Below are 16770 nucleotides of genomic sequence, written 5' to 3'. Positions count from 1 at the left end.
TATTAAATTGCAGTCTTTCTTTAAACCTTGCGGTGACAAGACCTCTCTAGTAGACAATTATTGTTACATAATATGATTAATTGTGAAAGAAAAGACAGTTGGGGTAGGCTATGACTTGCACATATGACTTCATGGATTTGTGATATCTGTGTGCATTCTCACATGAGTTTTTACACTGAAAGCTTTGTGTCATTTTAGATCTATGTAGTCTTGTTTTTTCAAACATATTGACTCCTATGGCTTATTTTAATTTTTATTTTACTTTTAGTAATAATAGCCCATTTGATAATTTTACTATTGAACTGTGAGGCTCATAGGGACCTCGTGAACTGAACTTGTTCCTCTTCCCTTTTCTAAGTATAAATTTTTTTTTTTTTACAATTACCTAATTTTCTCTGGAACGTCTCTTGAGAAACAGGTTTTAATACATTTCACTCTAATGTATGTCTTGATTAATTTGCTCTGTAACCAGACCATTTTTGGCTGTCTCCTGAAACTAGATCCCATTCTCTTTTATGCAGATAGTTGAAGGTAATGGTGTTGATTGTAAATGATGGCATTAGCCAAGGAGACCGAAAATTATTGATCATTCATTCATTCAGTAAACATTGTGGAGGAGTGAACAGTTGCTATGTGCCAGGCACTTTATGTACTTTTTCATACTTAATTATCACAGCAATCTTCTGGTAGGTAGCTATTATTATACTAAATTTTATAGATGAAGACACTGATCCTTAGGGAGATTAAGTGACATATAAGATCACACACGTAGTAAATGGCAGAACTGGGGTTCATATGTGGATACATCATTGCCTCCCAGCGTGTACTGTTATTATTTCACAAGACCTCCAAATTTGAGGAAAAAAGACTGTTCTTCAAAGCTACCTGGAATATATCTCTTCATACAGGTTTATCTCCTTATAATATATCCCCAAAGTTTTCTCTTTGTAGATTAAAATAACTAGAGACCTTAGAAGCTTTTGCCTGTGACCAATTTCCTAAACATGTTAATTAAAACAAATCCTAATGATTATGAGGTGTTGTGTACAATAGAGCAAGGTTCTCCCCAGAATAGTCTTAAGCCTTTGTTGGAAACTTTAGAGTTTTTACTCTAGGATATTAAGAAAATAGGCCACAATCCATGGAAAAAATAGCCTAAACTTTCTGATTCAGAACTGTGTGATTGGCTGGGCAATATTAAAATGGCTCATCCTGGTCACAGTGCCCTTTCATGAGGTAACTAAGGCAGGAATTAATGTGTCCATTTCACAGTGGGATACTGAAGCTCAGAGTTAGTATGTTGCACATCTCAGTAAATGGATTCTAAGTAAATGAATTCTTCCCAGTGGAATTAAAGGTATTCCTGACTCTCCTTTCTCTTACACCCCATATGCAGTCTTTGGACAAATGCTACCAGTTCTCCTATATTCAGGATCCAGTGATTTCTCACCACTTCTCCTATTACCACTTTGGTCCAAGTCACTGTCCCCTCTGGCCTGGTTATCGACAAAGTCTCCAAAACTGCTTCATTCTTGGCACCTCGGTCTGTTTTCCACATAGGAACCAGCGATTAATCACATTTAATCTCTCCTCTGCTCAGCATACACCAGTGGCTTGCTATCTCACTTTAGAATAGAAGCCAGATCCTTGCAGAGGTCCACAAGGCCCCGTGTGATCTGCATTCATTTTCACTCTACTACGTTGGCCTCCTTGTGTCCCAGGAAGACGATAGACACGGTTCTGTCTCACGGTCTTTGCACATTTTGTTTCCTCTGTGTGGAATGCTCATTTTCCAAATTTATGCCCAGCTCATTCCCTTATCTCCTCAGGTTTCTGCTGAAACATCATCTTCTTGGAAAGTTCTTCCCTGGCTACACTATATAAAATAGAACACTCTTGCTCCAGTACTCTCTTTCTGTCAAGCCTGCTTTTTATTTCTTTCTGTAGCATTACTTGCCATCAGACACATTGTTTCTTTGTTGTTTGTTTTTGTCTCCTAAAATGTAAGCACTGTGAGAGGAGAGATTTTGTCTTATTTACCACCAAATCCCCAGCACCTAAACTGTGGCTCACCTGTAGTAGATGCTTGATTTGTTGAATAGAGAAATGAATGAATGGATGAATGAAAATAGCTAATGGGAAGTAGAGCTGAAACTTGAACTTTGAGAATTTAAAACATTTTATTTTCTTCTAGAAAATATTATTTGATTCAACATTCTTGGTACTTTCTAAGTGGCACTTACTGGTCTGGGTGCTGTTCATACTTTTGCATTGCTTTCCTCCAACAGTGGCTATAATTTTAATTAAACTCACCACACTTTCATACCTTTGTGCAACTTTTAAATAGGAGTAATATTGTGAAATTAGGTTAAGGGTCAACCTTAGCTTTGTAAAACTAGCCTAGGGAATTGGATTTTAAATCTTTCATAGTACTATATATCAGTTGAGCTAACCAGACTAGAAAATACTACCTTTTTAATAATAATGATAATAAATAAGTGATTTTATTTTAGATCTGTAATTCCTGTCTTTTAAATCTCATCTGAATTCACGTAGGAAATGCTTCTTAAGATTGTACCTAGCTTACTATAGTTAATATATTTTTTATTGTATTTCAAGATTTCATTTATTATGAGTAGGTGTAAGTACTGTTACTACCTGTACTAATAGGTAATTATATTTTCCCCACACATTTTTCATTTGGGAGTTTTAGTATTTACAAATACTTTTTGTAAAGATATATATTTTTAATAAAGATATTCAAGTGTTGACAAAGGATACACTCAAACACATATTTTATGTAAATTGTTATTTTTGAATTTAATGCTTATTTCCTAATTTTTTATTGGTTTGTTTGCAGGAAGAGACACACTAGACGAGTGTGGTTTGAGATACTTACTAGCTATGCGTTTGCACACATGCCTTTTGACATCGCTGCCTCCTTTATACCGAGTACAGCTACTTCATCAAGGTATTTAACTCCTTGTTTGAAGCTTTGCACAACTTTTATTTCATATTTAATGAAATATTTGTATTTGTATTTGGATAGAAAAATTAGCTAAGTCATTACATGCATACTTACCATTAGCCTTAAGATCTTCTTGTCCCATGGTACCCACTTACCCTTCTCTGTGCCTCTTCCAGCTCTACTCTGTGACTTTGGCTCTTCTCTCTCAGTTTTTCAGACTTTTACTCACTAAAGTCATAGTAGCTTAGGAGTAAACCTCGTATGCCTAAGGCCATAAAAAAGTGGCTCTGAACTTCTTTGATGTCTGATATCTTTTCTTTAAAAATTATGTGAATTTTGCCCTATGTATTATTATTTATGTTTATTTTAATATAAGCATTACATTATAAGTCATACACTCACAAGTAAAGCTGATGTTTTGGGAATATCTACCAGATAGTAATCCAGTAAATTTGCATACTTGTAGCGTACTGCCACACACCCTGATTTGAGATGTAAAAATTTATGTCAGCCCCCTAATTTACAGATTAAAAAACTGAAACTAGGGGCACCTGGGTAGCTCAGTTGGTAAGCATCTGCCTTTGGCTCGGGTCATGATCCCAGGGTCCTGGGATCGAGTCCCGAGTTGGGCTCCCTGCTCTGTGGGGAGCCTGCTTCTCCCTCTGCCTCTCTCTCTCTCCCTCTCTCTGGCTGTCTCTCATGAATGAATAAATAAAATCTTTAAAAAAAATAAAAAACTGAAACTATAAAGTGACCTGCCCAAGATATAGGGTTATTTATTAATAGAGGTTGGAACTAGAATCCCAGCCCAGTGCAGTCTTCATTAGACTATGTTCCTTTTGAAACCAGCATCCTGGACACAGCCCCATAAATAATGCTTTAGTATTGTAGGAACTAGAATACCAGGCTTTATAATTTGTTGTTCCTAGCCATAGCACTTACCCTTTACCCTCATAAATGTTCTTTGAAAATATAATCCTATACAGCTGTCTGATATTCTATCATGTTTCTAAACTATGTTTCATCTATCCAGTCCTTTATTTTTGAGATAAATTTTGCTGGTTTTCTTTTCTATTTGATCACTGTAATGAATGACGCTATAACTCTGCATATAAATATTCATATATATATATATATATATCTGATTATTTCCTCATGTTACTTTTCCAACAGTGGAATTACTGAATCAGAGAGCTTGAAAATTCTTAATTTTTTTTTGTTTAAGGTAGTTTGTTTTTATTTTTAATGCTTCAGTCAACACTTTATAGTATTGCCAGGCCAGTATTCTAAATTCTGAACATAACTGTATCTTAGTATTTTTTTATTCAAGTATAATTAATATACAGTGTTAGTTTCAGCTGTACAGTACAATGAATCATCAGTTCTGTACATTTTTCAGTGTTCTTCAAGATAAGAGTACTCTTAATCCCTGTCCTGTTTCACCCATCCACCCACCACCTCCCCTCTGGCAACCACCAGTTCTCTGTATTTAAGAGTGAAATTTCTTAACTCTTGATAAGTATTGCCCCAGACAGAAACACTGTACTCATTTACATTCCCGGAAGCAGTGTTTGATGATTCCAGAACTTAACCCATTGTCAACCCCTGATGTTATCATTCTAAACAATCTGTGCCATTTGATTAGGTTTAAAAAAATGGTATCTAGAGGTTCTTTCACATTTTAGTTTTAAATGATAGATGGTACTGAATCACTTAATGACAGTTGTGGAATTGAAAATTCCATTTTCTCTTTGATGCAGTTAAAACACTGCACATAAGGGGGCACCTGGGTGGCTCAGTCATTAAGCGTCTGCCTTCGGCTCAGGTCATGGTCCCAGGGTCCTGGGATCAAGCCCTGCGTCGGGCTCCCTGCTCCATGGGAAGCCTGCTTCTCCCTCTCCCACTCCCCCTGCCTGTGTTCCCTCTCTTGCTGTCTCTCTGTGTGTCAAATAAATAAAATCTTTAAAAAAATAAAAAATAAAAAAATAAAACACTGCACATAAGAAGTGACTGCTATTATAGGTGATGATATTAGGAACAGTTTTCAGGGAAAAAGCTTAGTAGATAGTATACAGATAGAAAGGCTAAGAAGAACAGAGAAAAACTGCAAAGAATAGCCTGCTATTGGTAGGCAAAAAATAAATAAATAACTACCTGTTGGTGCCCCTGTTCTTTTTTTTTCTTAATATCTTTTTTGTTTTTTTTGGTATTAAGATATGGAGCAGGTCATCTTAAACTCTGTAGTTATGATTTTTTAATCTGTAAAACAGGGGGCTGATATAAATCCTTGTATCTCAAATCAGGGTGTGTGGCAGTACGCTACAAGTATGCAAATCTACTGGATTACTATCTGGCAGATATTCCCGAAACATCAGCTTTACTTGTGAGTATATGACTTACAATGCAATGCTTATACTGAAATAAACACAAATAGTTAGGCTTCCAAATATATTCACTGCTCTCTTAATCTTGCCTTCTGGATCTAATTCCCCTGACATCCCTGTGTTTTTTGTTTCCACTTAATCATACCAAAAATTTAATTAATCACATTTCATTTAAGGGTATAAAATGTAATATATTTTACATTCTTTATATTATAAATTTGCTATTAGCAAAGGTATACTGTGTGCATTGCTATGTAATAGCAACTTCTAAAGGAAAGTATCAGTTATTTGATGTAGTGTTTATTTCTTAAATACAGCAAAGATTTAAAAATTAATCTGCCTTTTGGGTTCTGAAAAACTACAAATTGGTGTTATTAAATTTTGACCATTCTCCCCTAAATTTATGGTGTCAGTCAAGGCTTGTTACGTTGTTTTTGTGTGTGTGTGTGTGCTGTGATTTCAAGCACAGTTGTATATAAATGTTAGCAATGGGAAATTTAAAAGACTTAAGATTATTATTCAAAATGGTCATAATTTTCTTTTTATACTTTTTGAAGGAACTATTGTGAAGCAGTAATGATTAGAAAAGTTTTAAACTATATTGGAAGTCTATATAGTAGTTGTCAATGAAAAAATTATACTTAGTAACATTGATGGTCTTCTAGCATTGAGAAGCCTGGGCTGTAATGTGACTATCATTGACTTCAGACATGAGCTCCAAAATGGGTCCTTATAGATGGCTACTTTCACGAGTCTGGCTTCTTTTCTAGGCTCTTGTGGGAATTCTTTCTGGCTTCCCACTATCTCTCATCAATTTGTGTGTGTCATTTCCCTCGTGTTTCCTCTTCACCTGCTCTAAGTGGGATAAGGTGTTCTCAGTAGTTAAACTGTTGATAAACTCCCTTGTACTCCCAAGTCTGATGGTGTTGCCTCTAAATACAACCTAGATCCCTGTCAGTCTTCTATTATGACAAAAAGAGTTTGCCATATACCATCAGTATTAGGCAGCTTTAAGCTACTTTTAGCCAGGGTGCAGAAGGCAGAGGAATGTATCTCCTGACTGTTGTTATTCCCTGCAACTGTCTTGAAGGTGAGACCTTACTGTGAAATGATATTTAGCTCTTTGGCCAGAGGGATGAATGGGGCAGTTTTCAGTATTCAGTGCTAAAGGATATGGTCTGCAAGCAAGTGGCTTGCTGTGAAAAAACACCCAAGGACACAGACCAAGATATTTTGACTTGACCAAAGCTTTCACTGTTGATAAGTTTGGTGTGTGCACGTATAAATGACTCTATGTTCAAATATCTTTCCAGTGATTAAGTTTTAGTGTCCTTATTTTTGCAGAGAAAAAAAGCAAATACTTTGGAAAAAAGAGATTTTTGGTTTATGTATTCTGCCATTGCTCTTATTTTTAAAAGTTTCTAGTGTAAAATCCCAAATGATGAAAGACGTCCTTTTACCGTTTTTTTTCCTGCTCGAAAGTTCTTTCCAGAATGAATGAATAATTACATGACTATGTGAAAAATTATTTTTGTTCTTTTTTTGACATAGTTCTGAAGGTTATTATTTTGTATTTCTAATTTAGGTGTGTCTACCTGCCATTTTGCCTGGGCTTTTCATTCTGAGGCTGAAGAAGAACTGATTAATATGATTCCAGCAATTCAGAGAGGGGACCCTCAATGGTCTGAGTTAAGAGCTATGGGAATAGGTTGGTGGGTCAGGAATATTAACACTCTTCGAAGATGCATTGAAAAGGTAATTTTATTTCATTGGATGCTTAAGTTAAAAAAAATCTTAAAGATATTATCTAAAAGATACTATCTTCCAGAAAATCTGTAGTGGGGAATTAGTTTTTGCATCTTGAGATCTTGAGAATTTCTTAAATAAAAACTTTTGGAGATTCCAAAAACTTGACCTTTATAAAATGTTTTTGTAGTATATCAATTGCCTTTTGCATATATACTGACTTTATAATATTTATGGAATTGCTTATTTTCTGCTCTCAGTTGAGGTGTGTCATAGTTTGAGAAAATTCAAAATCTTTTTTTTAATAACTGGAAGTTTGTCATGGATATGAAAAGTACAGCACAGGGAATATAGTCAGTAAGATTGTAATAACATTGTATTGTGACAGATGGTGACAGCACTTACTATGGTGAGCATTGCATAATGTATAGTATTGTCAAATCCCTGTTATACACCCAAAACTATTTTAACATTGTCAACTATACTTCAATAACAGTATTTACAAAAGAAAACACAAAAATCTAAATTAGAAAGCAAACTTAAGTTGTTATCAGGTATGTACATTATAGATATAAAAGTTCTTTTTATATAAAGGATTCTCTGTATGGCTAGGTTAATAAATAGCAAACTTCCTTTGCCCACTTAAAATACCGTTCAATAAAAGGTTTTGATTTTGGCGGAGCAAGATGGCGGAGGAGTAGGAGACCTAGATTTCGTCTGGTCTCAGGAATTCAGCTGAATAGGGATCAAACCATTCTGAACACCTACGAACTCAACAGGAGATCAAAGAGGAGAGTAGCAACAACTATCTGAACAGAGAAGCGACCACTTACTGGAAGGTAGGACGTGCGGAGAAGTGAATCCGAGGCGATATTCGGGAGGATAGACGGCAGGGGAGGGGCCTCCGCCGGCCGCTTCTGGCAAGTGCTAGAGCCGCGGAGCACAAAATCGGACCTTTTAGAAGTCGGCTCCGCTGAGGGATATCACTCCAGTGGCTAAGCGGGGGTGGAACCCTCGCGGGACACTGGGGTCTCAGGACCCTTGGGGTCACAGAAAGACCGGGGGAGCCTGAGTGTGCCAGAGCTCCCAGGTATCAGAGCGGGGAAGCCGGCTGCAGAGACGGAGCTGAGGCGCGGGCTCTCAGCTTGGGGTGGCCATAAACTGTGATCAGCGGCCCAGTTGGGCCACTGCTCCTGCAGCAGGGACCCAACAAGTGGCAAATCCGGGGAGACTCCCCTTCCTTCCTGGGGAGGAGCGGCGCGGGAACGCACCGCAGGGATCTGCTGGGTTTGGAGACTCCACACGGGGTCGGGTGCCAGAGATACAAACGCTCGGTCACAGGCCGGGTGAGCACGGAAAGCGGCCGGAGACCAGGGACAAGGGAGTGACTGCTTTTCTCTGGGGGCGCACTGAGGAGTGGGGCCCCGAGTTCTCAGCTCCTTCGGGTGGAGATTGGGAGGCCACCATTTTTGCCCTGGTCCTCCAAGGCTGTACGGAGAGCTTGCAGGGAACAAAAGCTCCTGAGATCAAACCCGAGCAGCTTGCTTAGCCCGGACCGACAAGGGCGGGGCAATTCAGCCTCCGGCAAAGACATTTGGAAACCACAGCAACAGGCCCCTCCCCCAGAAGATCAGCAAGAACAGCCAGCAAGCCAAGACCAAGTTTACCGATCAAGGAGAACGGGAGAACTCCAGCGCTAGGGGAATACTGCACATAGAATTCATGGCTTTTTTTTTACCATGATTCATTAGTTCATCAAAGTTAATTTTTGTTAACTGTTTTTTTTTCTTTTTCTTTTTCCCTTTTTCAACCAACATCTTATCAATCTCTTTTAAAAAAAAAACAAAACATTTTTTATTTTTCATTTTTAGAGTCATATTTTATCCCTTCATAGTAGTTACCCTTATTTTTGGCATATATATATAAGTTGTTCTCTCTTTAAAATTTTGAGATAGTTTCTTCTAACAGATAAAAATATACCCTAAATCACTAGTGTATGGTTCTGTTCTAGTCTCCTGCCTGATCACATTCTCTCCCTTTTTTCTTTTTTTTTTTTAAATCTTCTTTTTTCAAACAACTTCTTATCAAGTCCTTTTATAAAATCTTTTATAATTTTCATCTTTACGGTCATCTCCTATCCCTTCATTGTATCCACCCTTATTTTGTACATATATGTCTTTCTTCCTTTAAAATTTTAGGAGGCACTTTTTTCTAACAGACCAAAATACGCCCAAAATCTAGTGTGTGGCATTGATCTATGCACTCCTGATCATATTTGATCACATTCTGCTTTTTTTGTATTGTTCTGTTTTTGTTTTTATCTTTTTTTTTCGTTTTTTTTTTTTTTTCTATTTCTTTTTTCTTTCTTTCCCTTTCTTTTCCCCGGGTTTCAGGTCTTTTCTGATTTGTATACAGTGTATTTGCTGGGGACGTTGTAAACCTGTTAGCATTTTGTTCTCTCATTCATCTATTCTCCTCTGGACAAAATGACAAGACGAAAAAAATCACCTCAGCAAAAAGAACAAGAGGTAGTACCGTCAGCCAGGGACCTACTTAATATGGACATTAGTACGATGTCGGACCTAGAGTTCAGAATCATGACTTTAAAGATACTAGCTGGGCTTGAAAAAAGCGTGGAAGTTATTAGAGAAACCCTTTCTGGAGAAATAAAAGAACTAAAATCTAACCAAGTCGAAATCAAAAAGGCTATTCATGAGGTGCAATCAAAAATGGGGGCACTAACTGCTAGGATAAATGAGGCAGAAGAGAGAATCAGTGATATAGAAGACCAAATGATGGAAAATAAAGAGGCTGAGAAAAAGAGGGAGAAACAACTACAGGATCACGAGGACAGAATTCGAGAGATAAGTGATTCGATAAGACGAAACAACATTAGAATAATTGGGATCCCAGAAGAAGAAGAAAGAGAGAGAGGAGCAGAAGGTATATTGGAGCAAATAATAGCAGAGAACTTCCCTCATGTGAGGAAGGAAACAGGCATCAAAATCCAGGAGGCACAGAGAACCCCTCTCAAAATCAATAAAAATAGGTCAACACCCTGACATCTAATAGTAAAACTTACGAGTCTCAGAGACAAAGAGAAAATCCTGAAAGCAGCTCGGGAGAAGAGATATGTAACCTACAATGGTAGAAATATTAGATTGGCAACAGACCTATCCACAGAGACCTGGCAGGCCAGAAAGGACTGGCAAGATATCTTCAGAGCACTAAACGAGAAAAATATGCAGCCAAGAATACTATATCCAGCTAGGCTGTCATTGAAAATAGAAGGAGAGAGAAAAAGCTTCCAGGACAAACAAAAACTAAAGGAATTTGCAAACACAAAACCAGCCCTCCAAGAAATATTGAAAGGGGTCCTCTAAGCAAAGAGAGAGCCTAAAAGCAGCAAAGATCAGAAAGGAACACAGACAACATACAGTAACAGTCACCTTACAGGCAATACAATGGCACTAAATTCATACCTTTCAATAGTTACCCTGAATGTAAATGGGCTCAATGCCCCAATCAAAAGACACAGGCTATCAGATTGGATTAAAAAACAAGACCCATCCATATGCTGTCTGCAAGAGACTCATTTTAGACCCAAAGACACCCCCCGATTGAAAGTGAGGGGGTGGAAAACCATTTACCATGCTAATGGACACCAAAAGAAAGCTGGGGTGGCAATCCTTATATCAGACAAACTAGATTTTAAAACAAAGACTGTAATAAGAGATGAGGAAGGACACTATATCCTACTTAAAGGGTCTATCCAACAAGAAGATCTAACAATTGTAAATATCTATGCCCCGAACATGGGAGCAGCCAATTATATAAGGCAATTAATAACAAAAGCAAAGAAACACATTGACAACAATACAATAATAGTGGGGGACTTTAACACCCCCCTGACTGAAATGGACAGATCATCTAAGCAAAAGATCAACAAGGAAATAAAGACTTTAAATGACACCCTGGACCAAATGGACTTCACAGACATATTCAGAACATTCCATCCCAAAGCAACGGAATACACATTCTTCTCTAGTGCCCATGGAACATTCTCCAGAATTGATCACATCCTAGGTCACAAATCAGGTCTCAACCGGTACCAAAAGATTGGGATCATTCACTGCATATTTTCAGACCACAATGCTTTGAAACTAGAACTCAATCACAAGAGGAAAATCGGAAAGAACTCAAATACATGGAGGCTAAAGAGCATCCTACTAAAGAATGAATGGGTCAACCAGGAAATTAAAGAAGAATTAAAAAAATTCATGGAAACCAATGAAAATGAAAACACAACTGTCCAAAATCTTTGGGATACAGCAAAGGCAGTCCTGAGAGGAAAGTATATAGCAATACAAGCCTTTCTCAAGCAACAAGAAAGGTCTCAAATACACAATCTAACCCTACACCTAAAGGAGCTGGAGAAAGAACAGCAAAGAAAGCCTAAACCCAGCAGGAGAAGAGAAATAATAAAGATCAGAGCAGAAATCAATGAACTAGAAACCAAAAGAACAGTAGAACAGATCAACGAAACTAGGAGCTGGTTCTTTGAAAGAATTAACAAGATTGATAAACCCCTGGCCAGACTGATCAAAAAGAAAAGAGAAATGACCCAAATCAACAAAATCATGAATGAAAGAGGAGAGATCACAACCAACACCAAAGAAATACAAACAATTATAAGAACATATTATGAGCAACTCTATGCCAGCAAATTAGATAACCTGGAAGAAATGGGTGCATTCCTAGAGATGTATCAACTACCAAAACTGAACCAGGAAGAAATAGAAAACCTGAACAGACCTATAACCACTAAGGAAATTGAAGCAGTCATCAAAAATCTCCCAACAAACAAAAGCCCAGGGCCAGATGGCTTCCCAGGGGAATTCTGTCAGACATTTAAAGAAGAATTAATACCTATTCTCCTGAAACTGTTCCAAAAAATAGAAATGGAGGGAAAACTTCCAAATTCATTTTATGAGGCCACCATTACCTTGATCCCAAAACCAGACAAAGATCCCATCAAAAAGGAGAATTACAGACCAATATCCTTGATGAACATGGATGCAAAAATTCTCACCAAAATACTAGCCAATAGGATCCAACAGTACATTAAAAGGATTATTCACCACGACCAAGTGGGATTTATCCCTGGGCTGCAAGGCTGGTTCAACATCCGCAAATCAATCAACGTGATACAATACATTAACAAAAGAAAGAACAAGAATCATATGATCCTCTCAATAGATGCAGAAAAAGCATTTGACAAAGTACAGCATCCTTTCTTGATCAAAACTCTTCAGAGTATAGGGATAGAGGGTACATACCTCAATATCATAAAAGCCATCTACGAAAAACCTACAGCGAATATCATTCTCAATGGGGAAAAGCTGAGAGCTTTTCCCCTAAGGTCAGGAACGCGGCAGGGATGTCCACTCTCACCACTGCTATTCAACATAGTATTAGAAGTCCTAGCCACAGCAATCAGACAACAGAAAGAAATCAAAGGCATCCAAATCGGCAAAGAGGAAGTCAAACTCTCACTCTTTGCAGATGATATGATACTTCATGTGGAAAACCCAAAAGACTCCACCCCAAAACTGCTAGAACTCAAACAGGAATTCAGTCAAGTAGCAGGATATAAAATCAATGCACAGAAATCAGTGGCATTCCTATACACCACCACCAAGACAGAAGAGAGACAAATCAAGGAGTCGATCCCATTCACAATTGCACCCAAAACCATAAGATACCTAGAAATAAATTTAACCAAAGAGGCAAAGGATCTGTACTCAGAAAACTATAAAATACTCAGGAAAGATATTGAAGAAGACACAAAGAAATGGAAAAACGTTCCATGCTCATGGATTGGAAGAACCAACATTGTGAAGATGTCAATGCTACCTAGAGGAATCTACACATTCAATGCAATCCCCATCAAAATACCATCCACTTTTTTCAAAGAAATGGAACAAATAATCCTAAAATTTGTATGGAACCAGAAGAGACCCCGAATAGCCAGAGGAATATTGAAAAAGAAAAGCAGAGCTGGCGGCATCACAATTCCGGACTTCCAGCTCTATTACAAAGCTGTCATCATCAAGACAGTATGGTACTGGCACAAAAACAGACCCATAGATCAATGGAACAGAATCAAGAGCCCAGAAATGGACCCTCAACTCTATGGTCAACTTATCTTTGACAAAGCAGGAAAGAATGTCCAGTGGAAAAAAGACAGTCTCTTCAACAAATGGTGTTGGGAAAATTGGACAGCCACATGCAGAAGAATGAAACTGGACCATTTCCCTACACCACACACAAAAATAGACTCCAAATGGTTGAAAGATCTAAATGTGAGACAGGAGTCCATCCAAATCCTAAAGGAGAACACAGGTAGCAATCTCTTCGACCTCAGCCGCAGCAACTTCTTCCTAGAAACATCGCCAAAGGCACAGGAAGCCAGGGCAAAAATGAACTATTGGGATTTCATGAAGATAAAAAGCTTTTGCACAGCAAAAGAAACAGTTCACAAAACCAAAAGACAACCGACAGAATGGGAGAAAATATTTGCAAATGACATATCAGATAAAGGGCTAGTATCCAAAAATCTATAAAGAACTTATAAAACTCAACACCCAAAGAACAAATAATCCAATCAAGAAATGGGCAGAAGACATGAACAGACATTTTTCCAAAGAAGACAGCCAAATGGCCAACAGGCACATGAAAAAGTGCTCAACATCGCTCGGCATCAGGGAAATCCAAATCAAAACCTCAATGAGATACCACCTCACACCCGTCAGAATGGCTAAAATTAACAAGTCAGGGAATGACAGCTGTTGGAGGGGATGTGGAGAAAGGGGAACCCTCCTACACTGTTGGTGGGAATGCAAGCTGGTGCAACCCCTCTGGAAAACAGTATGGAGGTTCCTCAAACAGTTGAAATTAGAGCTACCATTCGATCCAGCAAGTGCACTACTGGGTATTTACCCCAAAGATACAAATGTAGGGACCCGAAGGGGTACGTGCACCCCAATGTTTATAGCAGCAATGTCCACCATAGCCAAACTGTGGAAAGAGCCAAGATGTCCATCGACAGATGAATGGATACAGAAGAAGTGGTATATATACACAATGGAATATTATGCAGCCATCAAAAGGAATGAGATCTTGCCATTTGCAACGACGTGGATGGAACTGGAGGGTGTTATGCTGAGTGAAATAAGTCAATCAGAGAAAGACATGTATCATATGACCTCACTGATATGAGGAATTCTTAATCTCAGGAAACAAACTGAGGGTTGCTGGAGTGGTGGGGGGTGGGAGGGATGGGGTGGCTGGGTGATAGACATTGGGGAAGATATGTGCTACGGTGAGCGCTGTGAATTGTGTAAGACTGCTGAATCACAGATCTGTACTTCTGAAACAAATAACGCAACATATTTTAAGAAAAAAGAAAAAGAAGAAGATAGCAGGAGAGGAAGAATGAAGGGGAATAAGTCAGAGGGGGAGACGAACCAGGAGAGATGATGGACTCTGAAAAACAAACTGAGGTTTCTAGAGGGGAGGAGGGTAGGGGGATGGGTTAGCCTGGTGATGGGTATTAAAGAGGGCACATTCTGCATGGAGCACTGGGTGTTATGAACAAACAATGAATCATGGAACACTACACCAAAACAAATTATGTAATATATGGTGATTAACATAACAATAAAAAATTTAAAAAAAGGTTTTGATTTTTGTGCACTTGAAGAATGTATCTGTGGCAGCAAATTAAACACACTATAAAATTTTTTAAGACAGGCATTTGGAATCTGTTTTCTGGTAGATTCCCTTAAGAAAAAAATTAGTTCAATAGTTTGTTACTGGAAGCTGAAAGTTCTTTCATTGTTGCAGAAACAAACCATTATTGAGCACCTGCTGTGTGCCAGGTTGGTGCTGGTTGCTTTTCATAAATTATTGCGTGTAATCATCTTATTGGGGGTACCTGGGTGGCTCAATCGGTTAAGCATCTGCTTTCAGCTCAGGTCATGATCCCAGGGTCCTGGGATCGAGTCCCGCATCGCTTCTCCCTCTGCCTGCCTCACACCCTGCTTGTGCTCTCTTTCTCTCTCTGTCAAATAAATAAATAAAACCTTTGGGAAAAAAAATCATCCTATCAGCCCTGCATTACCATCTTCATTTCTACCTGATGGACTAGGGTTGGAGAGGTTAGGTAACCCGCCCAAGCTCCAAGTTAAGTGTTAGACTGAGTCTCTGCCCTTTCTACTCTACTGGGGTTAGAAAGGTGGAATTCTCATTTATTGTTTACTTGTAGGAGCTCATTGAAATTCCCACAAGTACAATTAATGATACTACATTTGTGAAGTATAGATTTATTTCTCCCAAGAGGAATTCATTCCTCTACAGTAGTAGTCATCAAATTTTAGTGACGGAAGAATCTCCAGGCAAACTTATTTAAAATGTATATCCCCCAGGCTCATTTTCATTTGGTAGGTTGAGGGTGGTTAGGGATGCACGATCTTCATCTCAGTTAGTATCCTGAGATTCTTGTGTTCATCGTGGCCCTCAGATCAGTTTGAAATGGAAACACAGAAATGTCATTTTCCTGTACATGTAAAGTTGCCAATAAGATAATCAGTGTTTCTCTCCTCAAAATAGGCACAAATGTAAGAAGGAATTTATTCTCACACCAACCAAGTAATGTAGTTTCTGGTGTATAGGGAGAGTTAATTGTTATAGTATGTAAATAACACAGTATCTACATTAAATTTTTATATTCTAAAGCAATGGAAAAAAGAGGACATATTTTCTCTGAAATGTTTCAGATGTTGTCTACAAAGATCTCTTTAATTTCTTGTCAACAATCAGTTTTGTCATATAATTATTTCTGATATTTACATATGATTTATTTCCACAAGAAATGTATCTCTTAAAATTGCATCAAAGGGATATGTGAATTTTTGCCTTGAGATATATAAGCTAAAAATGAATAAAAATTTCTCTAAAAATTATTAAACATCAAAATACTAAGTTAAATGATTGAAGGCAGAGAAAATACTAAAAAGGGAGAAGAGAAATAAATAAGTACTGAGAATACAACATTTTCGTGATGCAATTTCCGCCTCTCCCATGTCTTGGTAGTTTCTTGCTTTACCATCAGTCACTGTGAGCTAATAAAACGTCTTGTTTTTATTGTTATATCTCTCAACTTAGTGATTTGCAGAACTTATCTAAGTGTCTCTGAAAAATTAAGATGCGGTCTGTATAGTAATTGTGTTCAAAATAATATGTACAGTAATGTTACTGGCTTAATTTTTAAACTTAATCCTGAGTTGATTAGTTCTGCATGAATTCAGCAACTTTGGCTGTAAGCTCCGAGGAGATTATCAGTCATGTGCTCATTAAGACTCTTTCTCATGGAATTTCTAAGAACTGAAATTTATAAGCTCTTGAAAATAATGGAGATTCAACCTTCTGTATTTGAATTACATGCCAGAAAGAGGGTGTCTCAGTCCTTTAGAATTGTCAAAATTTGATTGGAAAAATACCAAAAAAGAATTTTTTTTAAAGTATGTTTAAAAAACACAAGCACTTATTTTTGTCTGTAGTAAATGTGTATTGTATATACAATTGTATATACAATTGATATTTATTCAC

At 37.7% G+C, this 16770-nt stretch overlaps 1 protein-coding gene across 3 annotated transcripts in view; it reads left to right on the top strand.

Annotated features, from left to right (window-relative positions):
* The window catches only part of DMXL2 (Dmx like 2), a 150860-nt gene that overhangs the window by 99423 nt on the left and 34667 nt on the right, over positions 1 to 16770 (top strand). For all 3 annotated transcript variants that reach the window (XM_028100071.2, XM_028100070.2, XM_088024791.1), the window contains exons 19-20: positions 2861 to 2971; positions 6938 to 7107. In XM_028100071.2, coding sequence (XP_027955872.2) covers positions 2861 to 2971; positions 6938 to 7107 — 281 coding nt within the window. The remainder of the gene's footprint in view (positions 1 to 2860; positions 2972 to 6937; positions 7108 to 16770) is intronic.

The sequence above is a fragment of the Eumetopias jubatus genome, unplaced genomic scaffold (genome assembly GCF_037043125.1).
Source record: "Eumetopias jubatus isolate StellerSeaLion01/CBP00866 unplaced genomic scaffold, mEumJub1_p1.0 scaffold_7, whole genome shotgun sequence".
NCBI lineage: Eukaryota > Metazoa > Chordata > Mammalia > Carnivora > Otariidae > Eumetopias > Eumetopias jubatus.
The sequence above is the reverse complement of the archived record's forward strand: the minus strand, read 5'-3'. Positions and strand labels throughout refer to the sequence as shown.